The 19,944-nt window shown below is 33.1% G+C and overlaps 3 protein-coding genes across 3 annotated transcripts; all 3 read right to left on the minus strand.

Moving 5' to 3' along the window:
- Positions 1-384: 384 nt before the first annotated feature.
- On the minus strand, positions 385-7,255 carry LOC123722416 (UDP-glucosyltransferase 2-like). The gene is made up of 8 exons (XM_045684126.1): positions 7,247-7,255; positions 6,694-6,734; positions 2,448-2,674; positions 2,247-2,393; positions 1,906-2,099; positions 1,497-1,719; positions 1,086-1,305; positions 385-667 (listed from the first exon to the last, which is right to left on the minus strand). The coding sequence occupies exons 1-8, from the start codon at positions 7,253-7,255 to the stop codon at positions 385-387; spliced, it is 1,344 nt and encodes a 447-aa protein (XP_045540082.1).
- Positions 7,256-8,433: 1,178 nt separating this feature from the next.
- On the minus strand, positions 8,434-10,439 carry LOC123722417 (vitellin-degrading protease-like). The gene is made up of 5 exons (XM_045684127.1): positions 10,430-10,439; positions 9,848-10,019; positions 9,466-9,718; positions 9,082-9,231; positions 8,434-8,643 (listed from the first exon to the last, which is right to left on the minus strand). Exons 1-5 carry the CDS (start codon positions 10,437-10,439, stop codon positions 8,434-8,436), a joined length of 795 nt encoding a protein of 264 aa, XP_045540083.1.
- Positions 10,440-12,337: 1,898 nt separating this feature from the next.
- LOC106720353 (transmembrane protease serine 9-like) lies at positions 12,338-19,885 on the minus strand. The gene is made up of 11 exons (XM_045684129.1): positions 19,846-19,885; positions 19,511-19,700; positions 18,971-19,229; positions 18,591-18,740; positions 18,073-18,222; positions 17,614-17,617; positions 14,143-14,235; positions 13,633-13,801; positions 13,113-13,365; positions 12,798-12,947; positions 12,338-12,521 (listed from the first exon to the last, which is right to left on the minus strand). The coding sequence occupies exons 1-11, from the start codon at positions 19,883-19,885 to the stop codon at positions 12,345-12,347; spliced, it is 1,635 nt and encodes a 544-aa protein (XP_045540085.1). The 3' UTR covers positions 12,338-12,344.
- Positions 19,886-19,944: the final 59 nt, after the last annotated feature.

The raw sequence follows: 19,944 nt of genomic DNA on the forward strand, positions 1-19,944 counted from the left end.
GTTTGAAAACCCTTTCAATTGTTTTTAATGTAGCAAATAGAATCGCCCATTTCGTGGCTCATACTACATTCATGACTTAAATATAAATCTTAGGAAATTTGTCAGAGCAATCTTAGCAGTGCAGTGTTTATAATTCTTGTTGTTTTCTTATTCTATTATTTGTACTAATGATATTTTATACAGTTTTTTTTTCTGACGAGCTCAAACGTGAGAATCAAGACGTCGCCGCTGACTTCTGTAAGCGCCGCTTATTTTAATTGATCTTTTTATGTTTAATGAAATTATTGCGATTTTTATTTAACAGGCGAAGTTAAATAAAATACTGCAAAAATATTAAATTAACATTTTATTAAAACTTTACCTCGAAATAATAACTAGGGATTTTTACGAATTTTTCTCTTTTATTTTACAAATTATCATCTTGCCAAGTACCTTACACGTTATTCTTATTATAATCTTCAACATAACATACAATATAAGAAATACAATAGTTAGGAAGAATAGAAGCTCCAACTCCAAACTGATCCAAGATATGTTTGCAGAAGGTGAACGTAAATGTCTTCCGCCATTTCTCAGTACATATTCCGTCCACCAAACAGCTCTCTCCAATGGTTTTTGGGGCTGATCAAGTATTTGCTGCCGTAACTTAACAACATTCTTCCTATAACTAAAGTATAAAATTGTTTTATTAAATCATTGTTGCTTTTGCTTTAAATCTTATAACACCTTTATAGATAATGTTCAATGAAAAGTCAACATCCTGTATATGATTTGCTAACTCTCAGTTTCTGATAGACTGTATAACTAATATTAGATCTTTCAGAAACCACACTTTTATGTATTTAACTGTAATTTTTATGTACATTTTATTAATAAGCTTAAAATTGTTATCATCAACATCTGGTCCTTATCCCACGCTATGTGGAGTCCACGCACCAGTGTTTTGTCCTCCAGATTGATTTATTTTCTATTAAGTCGTCACTCCCTTCTTATCGTCATCACGCAATCTATTAATCTCTTCCTACACATACTCCTACCAATGTACCTTAATCATAAACTTAGTCAAAAATCAAATTTTTACTGACCTGTCATCCAATGTAAGTCTATAAATACTCTCTTGCAGTTGCTTCTTATTCAATGTATCGTAGTTGAGCTTTACACCGATATTGAAGTGTACGTATTGTTCCGTATTATACCACTGGTCTGCTAGTATTGGTATACCTATTAATGGTACGCCAGCTGTTATGGCCTCTTCTGTTGACTGCAAGCCTCCTTGAGTTATGAATAATTTAACATTTGGATGTCCTGAAATACACAATCTTTGTGAATTCGGAAGATCAATGTTTCTCATTCGTTATATCTCAGATTTCGCAGACAAAAGGCTGAAATATTTTAAGGTGGTGGCTTCTGCGTGGTCGTGGCATTGTACAGGTCGAGACGCTGATGCTATTGGAGATTTAGCACTTCACATTGCACGTCATTAAGAAAATACTTACGTAACAAAGCCGCCTGTGGGAGCCAGTTCATAATTTTTATATGATCACTTTGTTTCGGTAATTCATTTTGATCCAATTTCCATATAATATTTAATGTTGATTCAGTAAATACGTGTGCCAAAATTCTTGTAATTTTGGCATTGATTTTATTTGTTTTTACATTGGATCCAAAACTAGCGTATATAACACCATTTTTCGAGTTATCTAGAAAGTATTTCAAGTCCTGGAATAATAATAATGTAGGCTTAAAAATAGTCTCAATATAAAACAAAATTATTAAAAATTCAAATTTTAAACTGCATTTTGAGCTAATTAAAATTTTACATTACCATTAATGCCAGGCCATTTCGAATTATGCAATACGTAATTATTTTCGTTAACACATTTGTGTTATTATTTAGTACCTTACCTCTGACAATTTCTCGTCAGGATTTTCATGTATTCCGCCTATAAAAATGACATTAGGCGGAACCGGTGTATTTCCTGCCCAAATTGGATTTGTTGCGAGAAGTAACATATGAATATTGTTGTTCAATTCAGCGATACGAGGCACGGCAGCTCCAAAATATCTTCGCAGCATTGCATTTTGTAAATGTTCACAAATAAAATGTGAAAAATAAACTTGCAGAAATATTTTAAATTCCATCAATTTATCCCACAATGAGAGGTTATATAAATTTTGTCGCAGTGTTGTAAAGTACACTGTTGGATGTATTGGTACTCCTAACGCTTCATAGTTAAATAACATACCTCCAAGAGAACTTATTTGAATAACTGGTGCTTTAAATATGTGTGAGAACACTAAAGCAGGTCTGCTGCAGGCTTCAAGAATTAATAGATCATAATAATTTTCATTCTTCTGCAACAACTTTTGCATTTCTTTTGTTTTTAACTGTTCTTCAAATATATTTGTAAACCGGTTAGCAAACATAAATATTTGTGTATACATACTTTCCTCCTTACCATATATTTCAAATATATCTCCGTTAGTTGTTCTGTAAGAAACATTATGCAAATCAATTTCAACTAGTTTCACTAGATCTGGGTCTTTTGAATTTACTGGATCTGTGGTTACAACTGTAACTTCATGGCCTCTTCTTGATAGTGCTTGCGTTAAAGGCCGAAATACAGTTTGATGACTTATAGACGGAGTTGGGAATATGGCTAATATTCTTGCTGTTTTAATATAATATAAGTTTATTAAAATTAATTTGAAGAAAATGATTTCCTTCATAGCGGAATAGAAATTAGACTAGTTAGTCAGCAACAAGTTGGTCCTATCTTAGATCGTGTTTTACGTTAATGACTCTTTTGCCATTAAATAACATTAGCATAATTTTTATTACTTTTTCGAAGTTGTTTCCTGTAATAAAGACTAATTTGTTAAAGACAATGATAATTGATTCGAAGCACAACAGTCGCTATTTTTATTAGTACTGGATCGCAGTGTTGTAACTTACCTAGGACCAGTTAAGCTAACGTTCTAAAAGTGTAACGGAATGTAGTCAACGAAATCCTAGCCCTCATTTTGACATTTTATTTTCACTACATTAAAGGAATTTTAATTTTTCTTATAAATATTACTTTAACACTATATTATATTTACTATACAATAATACTACTATACAAACGTTAAATTTGTACAAAACATGAGAGACATTTTTAAAGCAATAAACATCCGCTTCAGTTAATCGCAATTCACTAGACGTGTACGTCACGCTCAGAGAAGAAATTAGATTCCAAATCCAGTTATTGACTTGGAAACTTCAATAGACATTGTTGGAATTTCTATTGGAACTAATTTAAAGAATCTCTGTCTACTTCTTTACTATAAATTTTGTAATAATAATAATATTGTAATAGTTAATATAGATTAATTATTCCAATAAATTTAAAAATAACTTTTTCTAATAAATAACTATACCATAAAAAGTAAAGAACAGTTTAAATATAAAATATTAATATGACATAGGTATAATAGTGGTAGATCCCGCGATAACAATATTTGTTGGGTGCACGAATTGGCCGGATCGACCAGTGCAATACCACGACCACACAGAAGACAGGCGTGAAGTGGAAGCAGTTCCGCGTTTTGTCTGATGAGTGTGGTGCCGGAGGCCTAATTTTAGTCCTCTTTCCCTTCCCACCCTTTTCTTATTAGGAAAGTATGGGAAAAGGAAGTGGATTTGGCAGAAGAGGGGACGCGTCCCCTTCTCCGTTAATTAAAGGTAGGCAACGCATCTGCATTTGGGGATGTCTATGGGCAACGGTTGCCTCGCGATTGCGGCAAATCCAGGTGGCCGTTTGCTCGTTTGCCATCTTTTGATATTAAAAAAAAAGATCTTTCCAAGTAACTAATTTTAAGGTTTAATAAGGATTCTAAGATGAAAATTTCCCAGGACTGCTGAAGCTTAATGTCTTTTGCTTTAAAGATCATTGCGCTCTGTATTCGAAGAATCTTTAATATTAATAAAGGATTGTATCGAAATTATATTTAAGTTAAACATTCAAAGGGTACGTAAAGTTATTCGTTCGTTTAACGACTTGTTAGGCTTAAAATTCGCTCGGTACGGCAATTAATATTATGCCCCATTAAAACGAATTGCCAATTAAGTATGATGCATTGAGGAAATTGTTTTAGTTAATATTTTATTGCACAATTTTATCTTTATATTCATCTATATATATAAAAGAAAGTCGTGTTAGTTACACTATTTATAACTCAAGAACGGCTGAATCTATTTGACTGAAAATTGGTGGGCAGGTAGCTTAGAACCAGGAAAAGGACATAGGATAATTTTTACCCCGTTTTCTATTTTTTATTCCGCGCGGACGGAGTCGCGGGTAAAAGCTAGTTTGTAATAAACGAAACATTATGTTGCTGAATTTGTTTTTAATACTACACTCTTTTGATTTGTTTTTGCGTTTTGTTTGAATGTGGGTTGTGCTCGAAGAGTTCAGATAAGTTAGTCATATTTGAAGTATGTTTTTATAGTACTCAGATATATTTTAGCACGGCTCTCTGTTTGATTGTGACGTGTTCTACACTACACCGACTGGAATTTGGCTTGACGCCAGAAGGGTTATATACGCTTCGGTACGAACGGTGTATCGCCGTCTTTTGTTCATTACGGTCTATTACATACTTATGCAAGAGCGAGGCACGCTCGTGTTAATTTTTTACGAGTATTTTAAGTTTTTTTTATTGCTACTGGAGGGTTACGTGTGTCATGAATATGTAATTCGAATTATAGCTCGCTAAATTAAAAAAAAAAACTTTGGGATCATTCTTAAAAAAAAAAACTTCCTTTTTTCATAAATTCTATAAGGAATCATGAAAATCGCTCTTATGTCTATGCAATTGTCGGTACCGATTTGTTCAGCTTGGTTTGATAGACTAAGTAAATTGTATTAATCTTATCTCATAAACGAGCAAATAAAACTTAGAAATACATTTTTGTCTTTGTTTGATTTCGAGTTTAATAAAATATATTGTTTATGTATTTTTCTTTCATAAGTCTTAAGGCTTTAAAAATATAGATATTTATTTAAATGCAATTTGAATTCACTTTGCATTTAATCCTCTTCACTTTGGAAATGTCACATATAAAAATAAATAATAGCCTCCTAGATTAACGATTATTGGACAAATCTTATACACTTAAATAAATGTAAGATGGCTATTTGGACAGATAATTTTGAACATCTTATAAGTTTTAAAAATACGAAAGTTTGTATGTATTTTGTTACCCATAATTCCAGAATAGTCCAGAACTCCATATTACAGTCTAGAATTTTATACAAGCAACTGAGGTTCTTACTAAATTTCACATACACGAAGTTATAGGTGACATCTATGAAGTATAATACTTGGTTTATTTTCGCTTGTTCACTGTTGCATAAATCGTTACGTGAAATGGAAGGAAAAACAATGGCAAGCGAGCAGAGATGCGGACAATTGAGCTGGCTCCGGTGGATAGGGCCGACCTCGATACTTCGGCTGAAGAAGAAAATGGGACATTCGCTACGACTTGGATGAAATCAGACCAATTACCTTGATGGAATAGAAATCGAATTATCAAACTAATTGTTCTTGATTACGTTTCCTTTAGTGCAATCGTCCTATACTAATAATATAACATTATATTATAATAGAATCTTAAAATTATTATAAATGCGAAGGTTTAGATGGATGGATGTTTGTTAGAAGGTATCTCTGGAACACAACGGATCTTGATGTAATTTGTCACAGATGTAGAACAAAGTCTGGAAGAACAAATAGGCTATTTTTTTTATTCCGCGAGAACGTAGTCGCGGGCTATAGCTAGTAAAGTAAATATAATATAACATTATACTAAACTAAGTAGATTCTGTCCCTGTTGGGAAGCTACACTATCACCTATAGGCTATGTTTATTAGTATACTAACTGTCGCCCGCGACTCCGTTCGCGTACAGTAAAAAAAAAAAACTTAATAGCGGTATGAATTTTTTCTCGCCTTTTAAACCTTCCCTAGATCTCCACGAACATTTCAAGACTAAGATAAGATAAATCCGTGCAGCCGTTCTCGAGTTTTAGTGAGACTAACGAACAGCAATTCATTTTTATATATATATAGAGAGAAGATAGGTAGATAGAAGAAGAAGATAGAACATTATTTCGACAAATATAAATATTGGTGATTTATATCACAACATACAACTACATGTTATTTCAATAATGAAACGTTTTTCTTTAAGTTGTTTTTGTGTCAATACTTTATAATTAAATAACATGTTATCGTAGTATATAACAAAAAAGTAATGAGATTGAATGTGAATAAAGGTAGAGGAAGATCAAAGAAAGTATGGATGGATTGTGGGAAAGAGGATATGCGTAAGAAGGGTGTAAATTCAGATATGACGGCTGATAGAGATGTATGGAGAAGTAGTACATACTGTGCTGACCCTCAATAGGGATAAGGACAGGTTGATGATAATGATGACTTTATAAATAAATACAGATTAATTTGTGCCGAAGATAAATTGAGAATGGATTATCCATTTATCAATAAAAAACAAATTGGTTCCGAAATTTACAATATTAATTAGCAAAATGTTGAGTAAAATTATCAAGGTAAGTATACACTACGAGTATAATCTAGATTACAGCATAAACTTTATTGCTATCCATTCTTTATTGTATCCGTTTCCGACGATGAATTTATTCTGCTTGAAAATATTTTTCTCGTACAATTTATCTATTAATTTTAGGGAACCGATGGAATAGGGTATGGATACAAAAAATGTATACAACTTTACATAAAGGACTGAAACAATCTGTTTTAATTATACAGTCGAAGTGTACAGTTAAAACTGAAGGAATGATAATACTCGTATAGGTATTTTAGTAAATGAGTTTCGGCAGTCGAAATTTACATAAAAAATGACAGTAAAAATTTAAATCTAAAATCATATTTTAAATTATAATGAGTGTAGCAATTTTTATATAAACGTCGCCATGTATTTTATCATACTTGTTTTAATTAACGAAGATATTCACAATTTTAATGAAAAATGCAATAGCAATTCTCTCGTAAATTTTCACCTGTGTGTTCACGCGCTAAGCTTTTAATGGTTTAGCTGACCAGTGATAACAAAAGGACGGACGTTCTGCTTCCAAATCTGAGGCCATGAAGTTTTTGAAATCTATATGTATGTAATTTTTATTTGATTTTTGAATTGGTAATATTTTTCACAACTATGACTATACCATGATCATCTCCCTGTCCCACTCTATGTGGGGTCGGCGCGCCAAGTAATAAGTAGACTATCTGTTCTTCCAGACTATGTTCTTTATCTGTGTCAAATTTCACAAAATCCGTTGAGCTGTTCCGGAGATACCTTCAAACAAACATCCATCTATCCATTCATCCATCCGTACATCTAAAAATTTGTATTTATAATATTATATATATCGTGAGTTAATGTTAGATTTTTATCCCGCGCTGTTTATGGCCCACAGCTATAGATTATTTTAGTTCGTCGCTGTCACAGTAATCTTTATTAATGACTACCACTGAAATTCACCTTTCCTTAATTTTCATTTTAACGAATTAAGCAAAAACATTTATATGCCATTCTATCGGCACACTAGGAAGGTAATTATTATAACCTTAATTAAATTGAATTGCTTAAATCATAAATTTCATTATTTTAGTTTGGTTTTAACTAGTACTTGTCATCATACCCTGTCTGTTGGAATGTGGGGTCGGCGCACTAGGTGGTTTAATTTTTACGGCCAGCCGTCTGCCTGTCGCCAACCTTACTTCGGAGAAAGTGTCATCTAGTGCTTTGTATTTCTACTATTATTACTGAAGAACATTATTTGTATTTCAACATAATTTCATGTAATTAGTTCTTGAGTATTCTAAGTAAATCTTTGATATTGATATAAAACTTCCAAAAATAATACGTAATTTTCTAAGATTAATTAATTTCAATTGCAATCAATATCTAGTAAAGTTGTTGCATAATTTTTATTTTTAAAACTTTCATGAGTGTCATAAAAGCGATTTGATGGCGCGACTAAATTATTAGGAGTATTCCTTGAATAAGTGTATTGAAATTAACTTATATAGAAACGGCTAAAACACTCACGTATATATATCCGGTGTCGTCACCGACTAGTTTCGAGTCGCTCACAGCGACGGGCCGCGTCCGCGAAATAATACCAGTCCCACTCACCCTGATGAAGGGCCCCCGAAGGGCTCGAAACTAGACGGTGACGACACCGGATATATATACGTGAGTGTTTTAGCCGTTTCTATATAAGTTAGTGATAATGTCTCACGAAAGTTTGAATAATGTATTGAAATTTTCGGAAACTGTGCGTAAATATATATCTGTTTTTTCTTAGAAAATATGACGTGAAATTAAAAGATTATGTAAATGAAATGTCTATAATTTAAATAGCTTATCTAATACAAGAAATGGAAACGGTCTAAATAAATGTTTACGACGTAAATATGTGATGCTTTGATCGATCCAGCGTCTGAGTGCAGATACCTTGGCGTAGACACCCGGGAAGTTCGGCCGAGCGCAGCCCAAGCCCCACGATACAACGCCAACCAATCTCCCATTGTGGACCATTGGACCACCGCTGTCACCCTGAAAGTTCGCGAATATTTTACAAATACTTTTTTAGTAGCTAGTACGTTTTTATTAAGTATAGGAAAGTATGATTGGATTGTACGAAAGAAGATATGGGTAAGGACATTCAGATAAACAACTGAAAGAGATGAACGGAAGAGTAGTTCATACTTTGCCGACACTATGAAGAAAAAGGACATTATGATGATGAAGCACGCAGAAAATAAAACAGCGTCATCTATCGGTGGCCCGTTGCTTAGGTTATGCATCCAATTCGCGAATAAATTAGAATCGATTTTTTATTGATGAGTGAGTTTTCCGCATATTATAATCCTGACACGAAACATAGGAGAAAGCGTACTCTTCTACCTAATGTACCAAATCATGCGTTGAGTACTTCTATACCATTTCATATTTTGAAGCAATGAATGATGATAAGTATCAAAGTTCACAAACCTGACACGCATCTTTGCCACCTTCGGGCACTCCAGCGCACAACATGGTGGATGTTATGTTATACATCGGCGAATAAGCTTTATTGCATTCATCTGAATTCACTTTGGGTACAAGAACCATTTGTAGTTTAGTTGGGTAGCCACCATTTTCCTGTAGCAAGTAAATTATTTGAAAATCAACAATTTACAGTGCAATTTTTTGTAAGATATTCTTCTTTCTTTCCTATTGTTACTTTTATTCTAGTTCTTCCTTCTTCTTCTTCAAAAAAGTTGGATTTTAATGTTCTCGTCTCATCTCAAATCATCGTAATATCTGCTTATTTTTTATCATAATTATGGGGAGTTTTATCCATTTTAAATTAATGTTTAAAAAAAATCTACTCACGCGCAAATTTCCCCATCCAGATACCATTGTAATTTCACCGTCTTCAATTTCTTCGTCGTGATTTATCAACTCGATAGCAGCGATGCCGTCATTAAATGTTAATGGTTTGGAAAGAAAGAGTAATGCTACATCACTGTCCATTTTGGTATAAGTGAAATTCGGATGCCAGAGTAAATCATTAACTGGATAAAGTTCTCCACCTTTTTCGTAAGAAGATGAGCCAACACGGACTGAATAATCTTGGGGAGTGGTACTAAAACAAAATAAATGAAATACTTTCAGCTGAGGCATATGTTCTGTATGGTCGAGATAGGGCACAGAGCAAGCTGACCACATGTACAGAAGCTACAGAAGCATTATTAGTACAAATATCTGTACTTACTTTAAAACACAATGTGCTGCTGTTAATATTGTATCAAAAGCAATAATAGATCCACCACAGGTATGTCTACCTTTTTTTACTAGTGATATTTGATACGGAGCTGCTGTTATATCTATGTCTTCTCCACCAACAATCCTCACATCTTCTTTTGCTTTGATTGTCGGTACTGATGCTGTAACAACAATTAGTACAAAAACTACTTTCGTATCCTCTTGGTTTCGAGATACTTAACCATTTACTTGGGAATTAATAAAATGTCGAAGTAAACTCGTCAAATTCTGAGATACTATTTCACTTGCATTATTAGGTTAAAGTCGAAATAAAAGAAAAAAAAATTGTCAATGATTTTTGATGTGAATTAGCTAAGAGTCTTCGTACACAAGTCAACATAGATGGCGGAACAGATCAAAACAGTTGACATGTAGTCACTATACCTGTACTGAACGGATAGACGACTCAATCAACGAATTCGACGTTTACAGAGCCAGAATACAATAGTTTCGAAGATTTACTTTGCTTTTCATACAAAGGGGCTAACAGTTTTTGATTTAAACATGTTTATATTAAACGACAGTAACGTACAGAAAACCATTGCTTTTAATAGCTAAAGATTAAAAAAAAAATAACCTGCAAAGATTACTTTAAGTCAAAGGTATAAAACTCAATTTTGATACGCGCAGTTAAACTTTCGTATTAAAACTTTAAAAGAAGGTAAAATGTAATGTGTTATTTTTTCAAATTATCAGTCTTTTGTCTATTAACTAGACTTGGTATATTTCAAACCAACGTCTTATTGTTAAAACATAAAGCGAAAAATTAATAGCGTTAATACTTTGCCTCTCCTTTTTAAGGGAATTGCGCGAACAAAGGAACGTGTTTGACACAAAATAATGTGGATAAGAAGTGTATAAAGTTGTTTATCAACAAAACAAAATTGAATCAATAAATTTATAAATTATGGTCGAATTTCACCAATGGGAGACTATTTTTTTTAAATAAATTGCCTTACCTACAACACCGACAGTAAGAAGTAAGAAAATAAATTTGAACATCTTGTAGCAATTACTCTAACGCTCTGTATTAAGTTTCTGATTAAGTTAGTGCATATATACTTAAATTATATAAAAAATTATTCGGTCAACAATTATAACTGATAAATTTTAACCTTCACATCATTTCAGTTGTAATGACAGATAATGTGGAGATTTTAAGATAATATTTGTAATTGTGTTTAGAGTGCGATTGATAACGATTACAAAATAGTATATTTATGTTTTCTTGATATAATGATGGTATTATAAACCTTTTTTATATATTTGTTATGTTTTATATATTTTGCATGCAGACGTGTGTACATCTAAAAATATTATAGTTACTACGAAATTTGATTTCTTTTCAAAACGAATCTTACTCCTTGCTTGTATCTTACTTATATTATAAATGCGAATATTTAGATGGATGGATGTTTGTTTGTTTAGATTTCTCCAAAATGGCTCAAAAATCTTGGTGACAATTGGCACAGATGTAGAAGATAGAGCATGGCAGAATACATAGCCTACTTAAGTTTTTTTTTTAATTCCGCTCGGACGGAGTCGCGGGAGACAGCTAGTTATGTTATTTTAAAGTAATTGTTTCCAGTAAGTAAATTCGTCTAAAAATTGAATTTTTAATATTACATTTTGTATTAAAAAATTATAGGTATTACAAATAAAATATTATAAAGATTTGGATTTTGGCCGTGACCGAAGTTAATGTACCTTAATACTATAAGATTTTGTTTTACCTTCATATGTAACCGTTATCTATTATGTTGTTAAATATTTACTTAACTGTGGGTTTCGGTTGCTGTGACATTTATTTTGATACATATTGTTAGGGATGGCGAATGTCATTGCAGTCGAAACCTAAAGTCAACGTAGGAATATTTTAACATCACACCACAAACTCTCAGGGCTGATGCTTAGCGGTGTGCATCACCGAAAAAATAACTAGTCTTTCCGTACTTAGTATAGTATAAGTTTTCTAAGCAGTACCTTATTCCTCTACCTCTTCTTCGTGGCCTCTCACACTGAAGAGTATTCAATGCTCGTCGCTCGAAACTAATCGGTGCCGAAACTGGATCAATTGCGTGAATGCTAATCGTTTAGTTTTAGGACTATACATTATTCATAAAAACAATACACTTTCAGAATATTAATTTAAGTTTAATTTAGTATCTGGCTTTATTATCCTGATCACTTCAAAAAAATATCGAAATTGTTTCCCTGAATGCTATTTAGTTAAGTGGCAATTAGACATTATTAATTATCTCTTGAAGGACTGTTATGGACGTCATTATCTATCAAAGACTTGTTTGTGATAAATTATTCTGCGTCGTTCTTTCGAAATAATAAATAATAATAATAATAATCGATATTATGGTTTATTCAAAATATCTACTTTAATAAATTACTAAACAATAAATATAAATTAACTCAAAATAACATTTCTGCTTAACCTAAAACGCTCTTAAAACATATTTCTGGCGCAATATTTCACTGTTTTGGTCGATCCAGTCTCTCAATGCCGCAACTTTTGCATAAACTCCGGGATAGTTTGGTCGAGCGCAGCCCAAACCCCAGGATACGATTCCTGCAAGACGACCATTGTGCACCAATGGACCACCACTGTCACCCTGAAAACAAAAAAATAAAATGTGATTCTTTCTTTCTATATCTTACGATAATTCTCTAAATAGGTTTAAAATAACGCGGTAAAGTAAAAAAAAGTGTTAATGTTGCTACCAGAAGTGCATATTACTGGTTAGAGAATTTAAAAGGGAAGAATAAAGCAAGAGTGACCAAGACCAAAACTGATCTATCAATGAAAAATCATAAAACGTATGTAGAAGTAACAAAAATGTAGAATAATGAAGTGTACCGGAATACGTGTTATTCTAAGGTTCATGTACCTGACAAGCATCCTTGCCGCCTTCTGGTACACCAGCGCAGATCATCGTAGACGTGACAGTGTAGGACGGTGAATACGCTATGTCACACATGGCGGTATTTACTGTCGGTACTAACACCATTTGTAGCTGTCTGGGATATCCACCAGTTTCCTATGAACACAGGAAAAATTTAAATGTGATTCAAAAACGCTTTTGAATTCATTTATAACATATTTATTCATGGGTGATTTCTTTAGTAGATCCGCTTTACGTTACTTCTTACTTCTTTTTTTTAACAAAAATATTAACTGGTGTGCTATTAGAATAACCACTTACCCGAAGGTTTCCCCATCCAGTAACCATAGTAATATCTCCGTCAGGTATCTCTTCATTAATTTGTAGCATGTCAATAGGTGCAATACTGTCGCTAAATACCAATGGTACTGACAGTCTCACTAAAGCAACATCACAATCCATCTTGGAATACGTGAAGTTGCGATGCCATGCTAGATCACTAACTGGTATCACTTGACCACCTGATTGACTTGACGATGAACCAACACGAACTGAATAGTCGCGAGCGTTTGAACTGAAAATAAACAAATATAAATTAGCTGATATTAATAACGATATGTTAAAAAGTATTTAAGGTATAAAGGGTGCTAAATGATGTAAGGAAAGGCGTGCTTAAATTGCTTCAGTCATTTCGTACGCTATATTATTTATACATCGCCTTTCATAATAATCCCAAAATCCAACTATTATGGTAAACTACCAACTATGTATATGTATAGGAACACTCCTTTTGACTATTTTTGGCCACTGTTTCTATAGATCATCTTCTCTAAGTACTTACCCAGTAACACAATGGGCGGCTGTAACAATGAGGTCATTCGCAATGATGGCTCCACCGCATGTATGACGACCTCTTCTTAATAACGATACTTGATATGGAGCTAAAGTTATATCAATATCTTCTCCACCAACTATTCTAATATCTTCCTTTGATTTTGTGGGTAGCGATGCTGTAACCAAAATAAAATTATAATCAAATTGTTAATATACATTTCATAAATTTAATCATGTAAAAGTCGTCAACTATAGTAACTGTATATAGTTGCAGTAACACTTATATTGTCGTTCCCCACATTTTCTTTGAAGAAAAATTGAGACAACATGTGCCAATAGAAGCGTCACTGCTATGTTGCACTCGATTAATGATCTTTATATAAAAAATGAGAGTTATATAAATCCTTGTTCTCTTATTTGTTACAGTTCAATTTTAATAAACTTTAAAAATATTTCATTTTTTTTTTAATTAAATGAAGTAGAATAAAATAATATTTGTAAATTGTAAGCTACTTACTCGCTAGACCAATAATGGTTAAAACAAATAGTAGACTATACATGGTGGATATTAAAGCACTGAAGACACTGGATGTCAGATTCATGGTGGAGACTATATTTATACTTTGTAGTTACATAAAATATTAGGTCAAATATAACAATTATCGGTGATAAAATCAAACCTTCACACAAATTAAATTACAATGACAGATAAACGTGAGATTAGAAGATAGTGTTAATTTTGAATGGAGCATCAGATAATTTTATCTAGCACGTGTTTGTCTATGATATTGTTTACCATTCTTTCGGAAGAACTGAAAGACTCTATTTGATTGTATAACAAAATGCAAGCTAAGATACAGAATTATGACTTCAAAGGGACTTGACCTCATTTTGGAAGCCTTGGCCTTTTAGTTGTAGAAATAAACATCTCAAAATATAGTATAAATCAGAACAAGGCAGTGTAAATCGAAGATAAATAAAAAAGTGCTTTTTCAAATTATGGATGAATTCTGATGATCTTGACCCTCTTGAGTGTTAATTTTATTCTAGGGTTTTTTATAATTTTCATGTCTGTTAGTGATTAAAATCATCATCGTCATCATCATCCCCGTGTCCTTATTCCATTTAGGTAGGGTCGGCGCATCAGGTTTTGGTCCAGCAGAACTATTTATTTATCTAGCCTATCTGTCATTCTAGTTGTCACCCCCATCTTAATCTTGTTACCTTTTACGCAATTCAACCTTCTCTTCTGGTCAATCCTACCCCACTACTAGTACCTCCCTTCCACGTAATACTAATACGGTTAGTACTTAGAATGAAAAAATTATATTTGAATGTTTTAAAAACTTTTTATGCCGTTACTTCTCTTATATGCACGTAAATGTTATTCTACGAAATTTAAAAACTTTTATTAAAAATAAGAGATCCCTGTAGGATACATATTAAATATGAATCTAAAACATTTGAAACTGTGATTAACGCCGGGATAATTATAACGTGGCTGTAATTCTTAGAACCTTCAACTGTCACTATGTAAGATATCATTATACTGCTTGGCTAGAGCCCGTAATAATGGTAAAAAGGGACTTCTCTTATTCTAGGTCTTAGATAGTTACTTATTTATGCAGTATATGTGTGTGTGTGTGTGTGAGTGTATGTTTATTTTTTTATTGTTTGTTTTATTTTTCAATTACTAAGATTTTCTGTTTCATTCCCGAAATATTAGTAAATTAGATTTTGCCATCGTCCACGTGGATTTAAAAAAAACTCAATTAGTAGCCTGTATGTTCTAGGCTACGTTCTACACCTAAGCCAAGCAGCGAGATCCGTTGAGCTATTCTTGATATTCGCATTTATAATATTTGCAAGATTAACAAAAAATGTTCTAATATTTTAATACAAATATATCAATCCGATATTATATTAAGATCTTTTGTAATTCATAAAAACAAAGAAATATTTTCTACTGAATTGAATTTGAAATTTCTTAACAGCGAGTAACCGTAGGCTACACATATTCTTGTAAGTATAATACATTATTTATTTTAGTTTAGGGATGGCGAACCTTTACTTATCAACGGACCATTTTTCTAAAGACATGTATGAGATCAGAGACATGCCATCACACATTTTTGACTTTGCTGTTATGTGTGAACATTTCGTAGCGTAAGAATTACTAGTGTTCAGTCCTCATATTATACTTACTTCACACTTTTTTTCGTACTGCAAAATTATTTTGTGATGAGTGATGTGCTCAAAATATTGTGTTGATCGCCGTCAATGACACGCGTGCCATACTTGTTATATTAGGTCCTTACATATGAAATTGGCGTTTTTCGTACTGGCCACTTTAATCACGAATTTCTCCTCTTTGGTAAGGAATTCCAAATTCAAATTTGTACAGCTATAGACTCATGTATTTGTGGTTTGATGACCGTCATTCATTTGTTTTTTTTCTTCTGTTTTTTTCTGTTTGCGTCACTCATTTTACAAAATGGAAAACTTAAAATATCGCATTATTTACGAGTACGAGTTCCGCCGTGGCACTAGTGCTGCGGAAACGACTCGAAGGGTGAATGATGTGTATGGCGGTCGTGTTGCAAAAGAAAACACAGTTCGTTTTTGGTTCCAACGTTTTCGTTCTGGAAATTTCGATCTGCAGAACAAGCCCCGTGGACGGCCTGAGACTCGAGTTGATAATGAAGAGTTGAAGGCTATTGTGGAAGCGGATCCATCGCAAACCACGTCCGAGTTAGCTGCAGGCTGCGATGTTAGTGATAAAACTGTTTTAATTCACTTGAAGCAAATTGGGAAGATTAAAAAGCTTGAAAGGGGGGTACCTCACGAATTGACTGAAGCAAACCGGCAAACGCGCGTCGACTGTTGCGTTACATTACTAAACCGGCACAATAATGAAGGTATTTTAAACCGAATCATTACCTGTGATGAAAAATGGGTTCTTTACGATAATCGGAAGCGCTCAGCGCAATGGTTGGATCCTGGCCAGCCAGCCAAATCCTGCCCCAAGCGAAAATTAACCCCAAAAAAGTTACTTGTAAGCATTTGGTGGACTAGTGCCGGTATTGTTCATTACAGTTTTCTCAAATCTGGCCAGACTATTACGGCTGATGTCTATTGTCAGCAATTGCAAACCATGATGGAAAAGCTAGCGGCTAAACAACCTAGGCTGGTCAATCGCTCCACGCCACTGCTGCTTCACGACAACGCTAGACCACACACTGCGCAACAGACGGCTACTAAATTAGAAGAGCTTCAATTGGAAAGTCTAAGACATCCTCCGTACTCCCCGGACCTTGCTCCAACAGATTACCATTTTTTTCGAAATTTGGATAACTTCTTGCAAGGGAAAAAATTCAACTCCGATGGGGCAGTCCAAATCGCCTTCAAAGATTTTATTGATTCCCGTCCGACTGGTTTTTTTAGTAAAGGGATCAATGAACTACCTATGAGATGGCAAAAGTGCATAGAAAATAATGGTTCATACTTTGATTAATTAAATATATTATACTAAAAAATATTCGACTTTTTGTTCCTCCCATACAAAACGCCAATTTCATATGTAAGGACCTAATAGTTGTATTATTTACCGTAAAAATCCACTGGTGAAACTAATGTATTAATAAATAAAGTAGTCCTTCTTTAGTCGAAGAGAATAAAAGGGATCACAATTCATGTTCATACAAGTGTCACGGCATTGGAGTTCTAAAGTTCGGCTAGTCTTATATTTGATAAAATCATGCTTATTTGATTTTTTATTTGTTATTAGCTAGCACTGATGACTTCGTCCATGTCGCATAAGGAATTTCAATGAAAATCTTAAAATATTCTCAATTATTTGAATTGAAGCGTCTGGTATGCATCGTATTTATTTAATATATAAATATAATTGTTTTGTTAATTCTCAAGGAATTCTACAGAAGGCATAATATTTCTATAGGGGATGAATTTGGAAAATCTATTTTAATACTCGCCTACGTAATAACAGAAATATATGAGCAAATTTTCAAGTCTCTAGGCCCAGTAGTTTGGGCTGTCCATTGGTGTACAGAATATCTTAGTCAATCAGTCAGTATGTTTCTTTTTCTTACATACATAGAAATTTGTGAAACTCTTTTAACTAGTCCTACAGCATGGTTGGGCTTTTCAAAATTTTATTTTTAAATCAAGATAATCGTTCACTACCTTTGCTATTGCTGCCTTTACCTGCTATTGTTATAGTGCAATTACCATCAATGTTAAAAAACTTTAAATAATATATAATTGGGATTATTAAAAAAAATCACTTATAATTAATTAATTTATTAATTGAAATACACAAAAATACAATAAAAAATAGAATTAAATAAAATTACAGGAACATAATAAATTATTACAACTAGCTACTCCACAATAAATAAGGTTATAGGAATAATTGTTAGTGGTATGCTCTCAAGTAGTAACTTGTCTCGTCTACCCATCTTCTTAGAGCTGACACTTTGGTATACACTCCAGGATAGTTAGGTCGTGCACATCCAAGTCCCCAGGACACTATTCCCGCTAATCTTCCGTTATAAGCTAGAGGTCCTCCACTGTCACCCTTTAAAAAGATAATACAGGCATAAATTTTTACACAATGTTTAATCTATACTATAGGAATTTGAAAGGCTTTAGAATAACGGCCTTGTAATAATTTGATTTGGCTGTAGTTAATTTTGACAAAAAGTCAATTCTTTTTTGCCCACACAACATCCAAAAAAATCTATATTCTTTAAAATAATATTAACGATAATCTAGAAGTCATAACGAACACATCTATAGAATATGTTTACTGTTCACCATTGTTTCCTAATGGGACTAAATTCCAAAATAAATAAATAAGACAATTCTTGAGTTGAATAGAACCTAAATTGTAAGATTGTTGGCCAATTATCATCGAAGTTACCCTAAACATTTATAAATGAATACCTGGCAAGAATCTTTGCCTCCGTCAGGTAGACCTGCGCATATCATTCTTGGTGTTATCGCGTACTGCTTGCTGTAGGCATCTTTGCATTGTGTTGGATTGACAATCGGTAGTAGTACCATTTGCAAGGTCGATGGGTTACCTCCTCCTTCCTAAATTGGAATTGAAAAGTTTTTATTGACAATTATGTGAAATTCTATTACAACTTTTATAACTTTGATTGCCAATTAGATTAATATTCAGTTACTTCACAGAGATTTTTAAAAGAAATTTGGTTTTTATAACTTTTAAAATTAAGAGAGACAAAATCCTAACTTTTAATTAAAACATCCTGTCAAGACAGGAGTTAATTTAGTTATACAGTAATTGTAAATATATTTACCTTAAGATTTCCCCATCCTGTGACCATTGTAGTATCGCCATCAAGTATTTCTTCATCTTCATCAACTAATACAATAGGAGCTACACGCTCATTAAACTTGATACGTCTCGAAAGCCATAGTAAGGCAATATCGTTATCCATATTTGATGATGAAAACTTTTGATGCACTTGTAAAGCACCCACTCTGTAGAGTTCACCTCCTGACCTTGATGATGACGATCCAACGCGAATCACGTAATCAGTTGGCCTATAGCTGAAACTTTAATTGAATGTTAACCACAGATTTTTTAAGTCAGAATTTACTGTAGAATTTGATCTTTTCTATGATCTTAATGTTTAACTAGGTTTTATAAATATTTTAAAGTAGAAAATAGAAGTAAATGCATAACCCAGTTCGGATTTTTGTTGCTTGTCTATTTTTACACTTATGACTGCCTGACCCTTGTACATATTGTTGTCTCTGTTCTTTCTAAGAGAATGTAAGGGTAGACAATTTGTGCCATAGAAGTAACGAAGTTATTTCTAACAAGTGCTACTTACGATGTAACACAATGTGCAGCGGTCAGAATGAGATCATCTGCAATAATGGAACCTCCGCATGAATGTCTACCAGCGTAGACTATTGACACTTGATATGGAGCTGCTGTGATGTCTATGTCTTCACCACCTACTATTCTCACATCTTCTTTTTCTTTAGTGATTGGTGAAGCCACTGAAATAAAAAGTAGTGCTTATTTTGTGTAATACGTCAAATTGTGAATGATTCGTCTTCTTCCTAATTTGTTCTTTTACTAGTTCCTAACCCGATTATTAACTGACGAATTTTTCAATTGATGTATGATTTTAGAGAGATGAAAATTTTGTTTCTTTCTTACCCACTAAACCAAAAATCGTGAAAAATAACAACTTGTACATTGTGTCACTACTTTCAGGCAATTGTATAATATGTTCCAGAGATGAGGAATTTATATCAA

The sequence above is a fragment of the Papilio machaon genome, chromosome 25, assembly GCF_912999745.1.
Source record: "Papilio machaon chromosome 25, ilPapMach1.1, whole genome shotgun sequence".
NCBI classification, from domain to species: Eukaryota; Metazoa; Arthropoda; class Insecta; order Lepidoptera; family Papilionidae; genus Papilio; species Papilio machaon.

Bases quoted from the DNA above. Each gene is read 5' to 3' on its own strand.
- LOC123722416 (XM_045684126.1), bottom strand. The intron at 2,100-2,246 runs GTATGTTATTTA...TTTCACATTTTA, and splicing joins TCAAATAAGTTCTCTTGGAG to TTTGTGAACATTTACAAAAT. The intron at 1,306-1,496 runs GTAAGTATTTTC...TGTGTATTTCAG, and splicing joins CCCACAGGCGGCTTTGTTAC to GACATCCAAATGTTAAATTA.
- LOC123722417 (XM_045684127.1), bottom strand. The intron at 9,719-9,847 runs GTAAGTACAGAT...ATTTTGTTTTAG, and splicing joins GCAGCACATTGTGTTTTAAA to TACCACTCCCCAAGATTATT. The intron at 8,644-9,081 runs GTTTGTGAACTT...GCGAACTTTCAG, and splicing joins GTGGCAAAGATGCGTGTCAG to GGTGACAGCGGTGGTCCAAT.
- LOC106720353 (XM_045684129.1), bottom strand. From the start codon at position 19,885: ATGTACAAGTTGTTATTTTTCACGATTTTTGGTTTAGTGG. The intron at 18,741-18,970 runs GTAAATATATTT...ATTCCAATTTAG, and splicing joins CAGGATGGGGAAATCTTAAG to GAAGGAGGAGGTAACCCATC. The intron at 13,366-13,632 runs GTAAGTACTTAG...GTTTATTTTCAG, and splicing joins GCCGCCCATTGTGTTACTGG to TTCAAACGCTCGCGACTATT.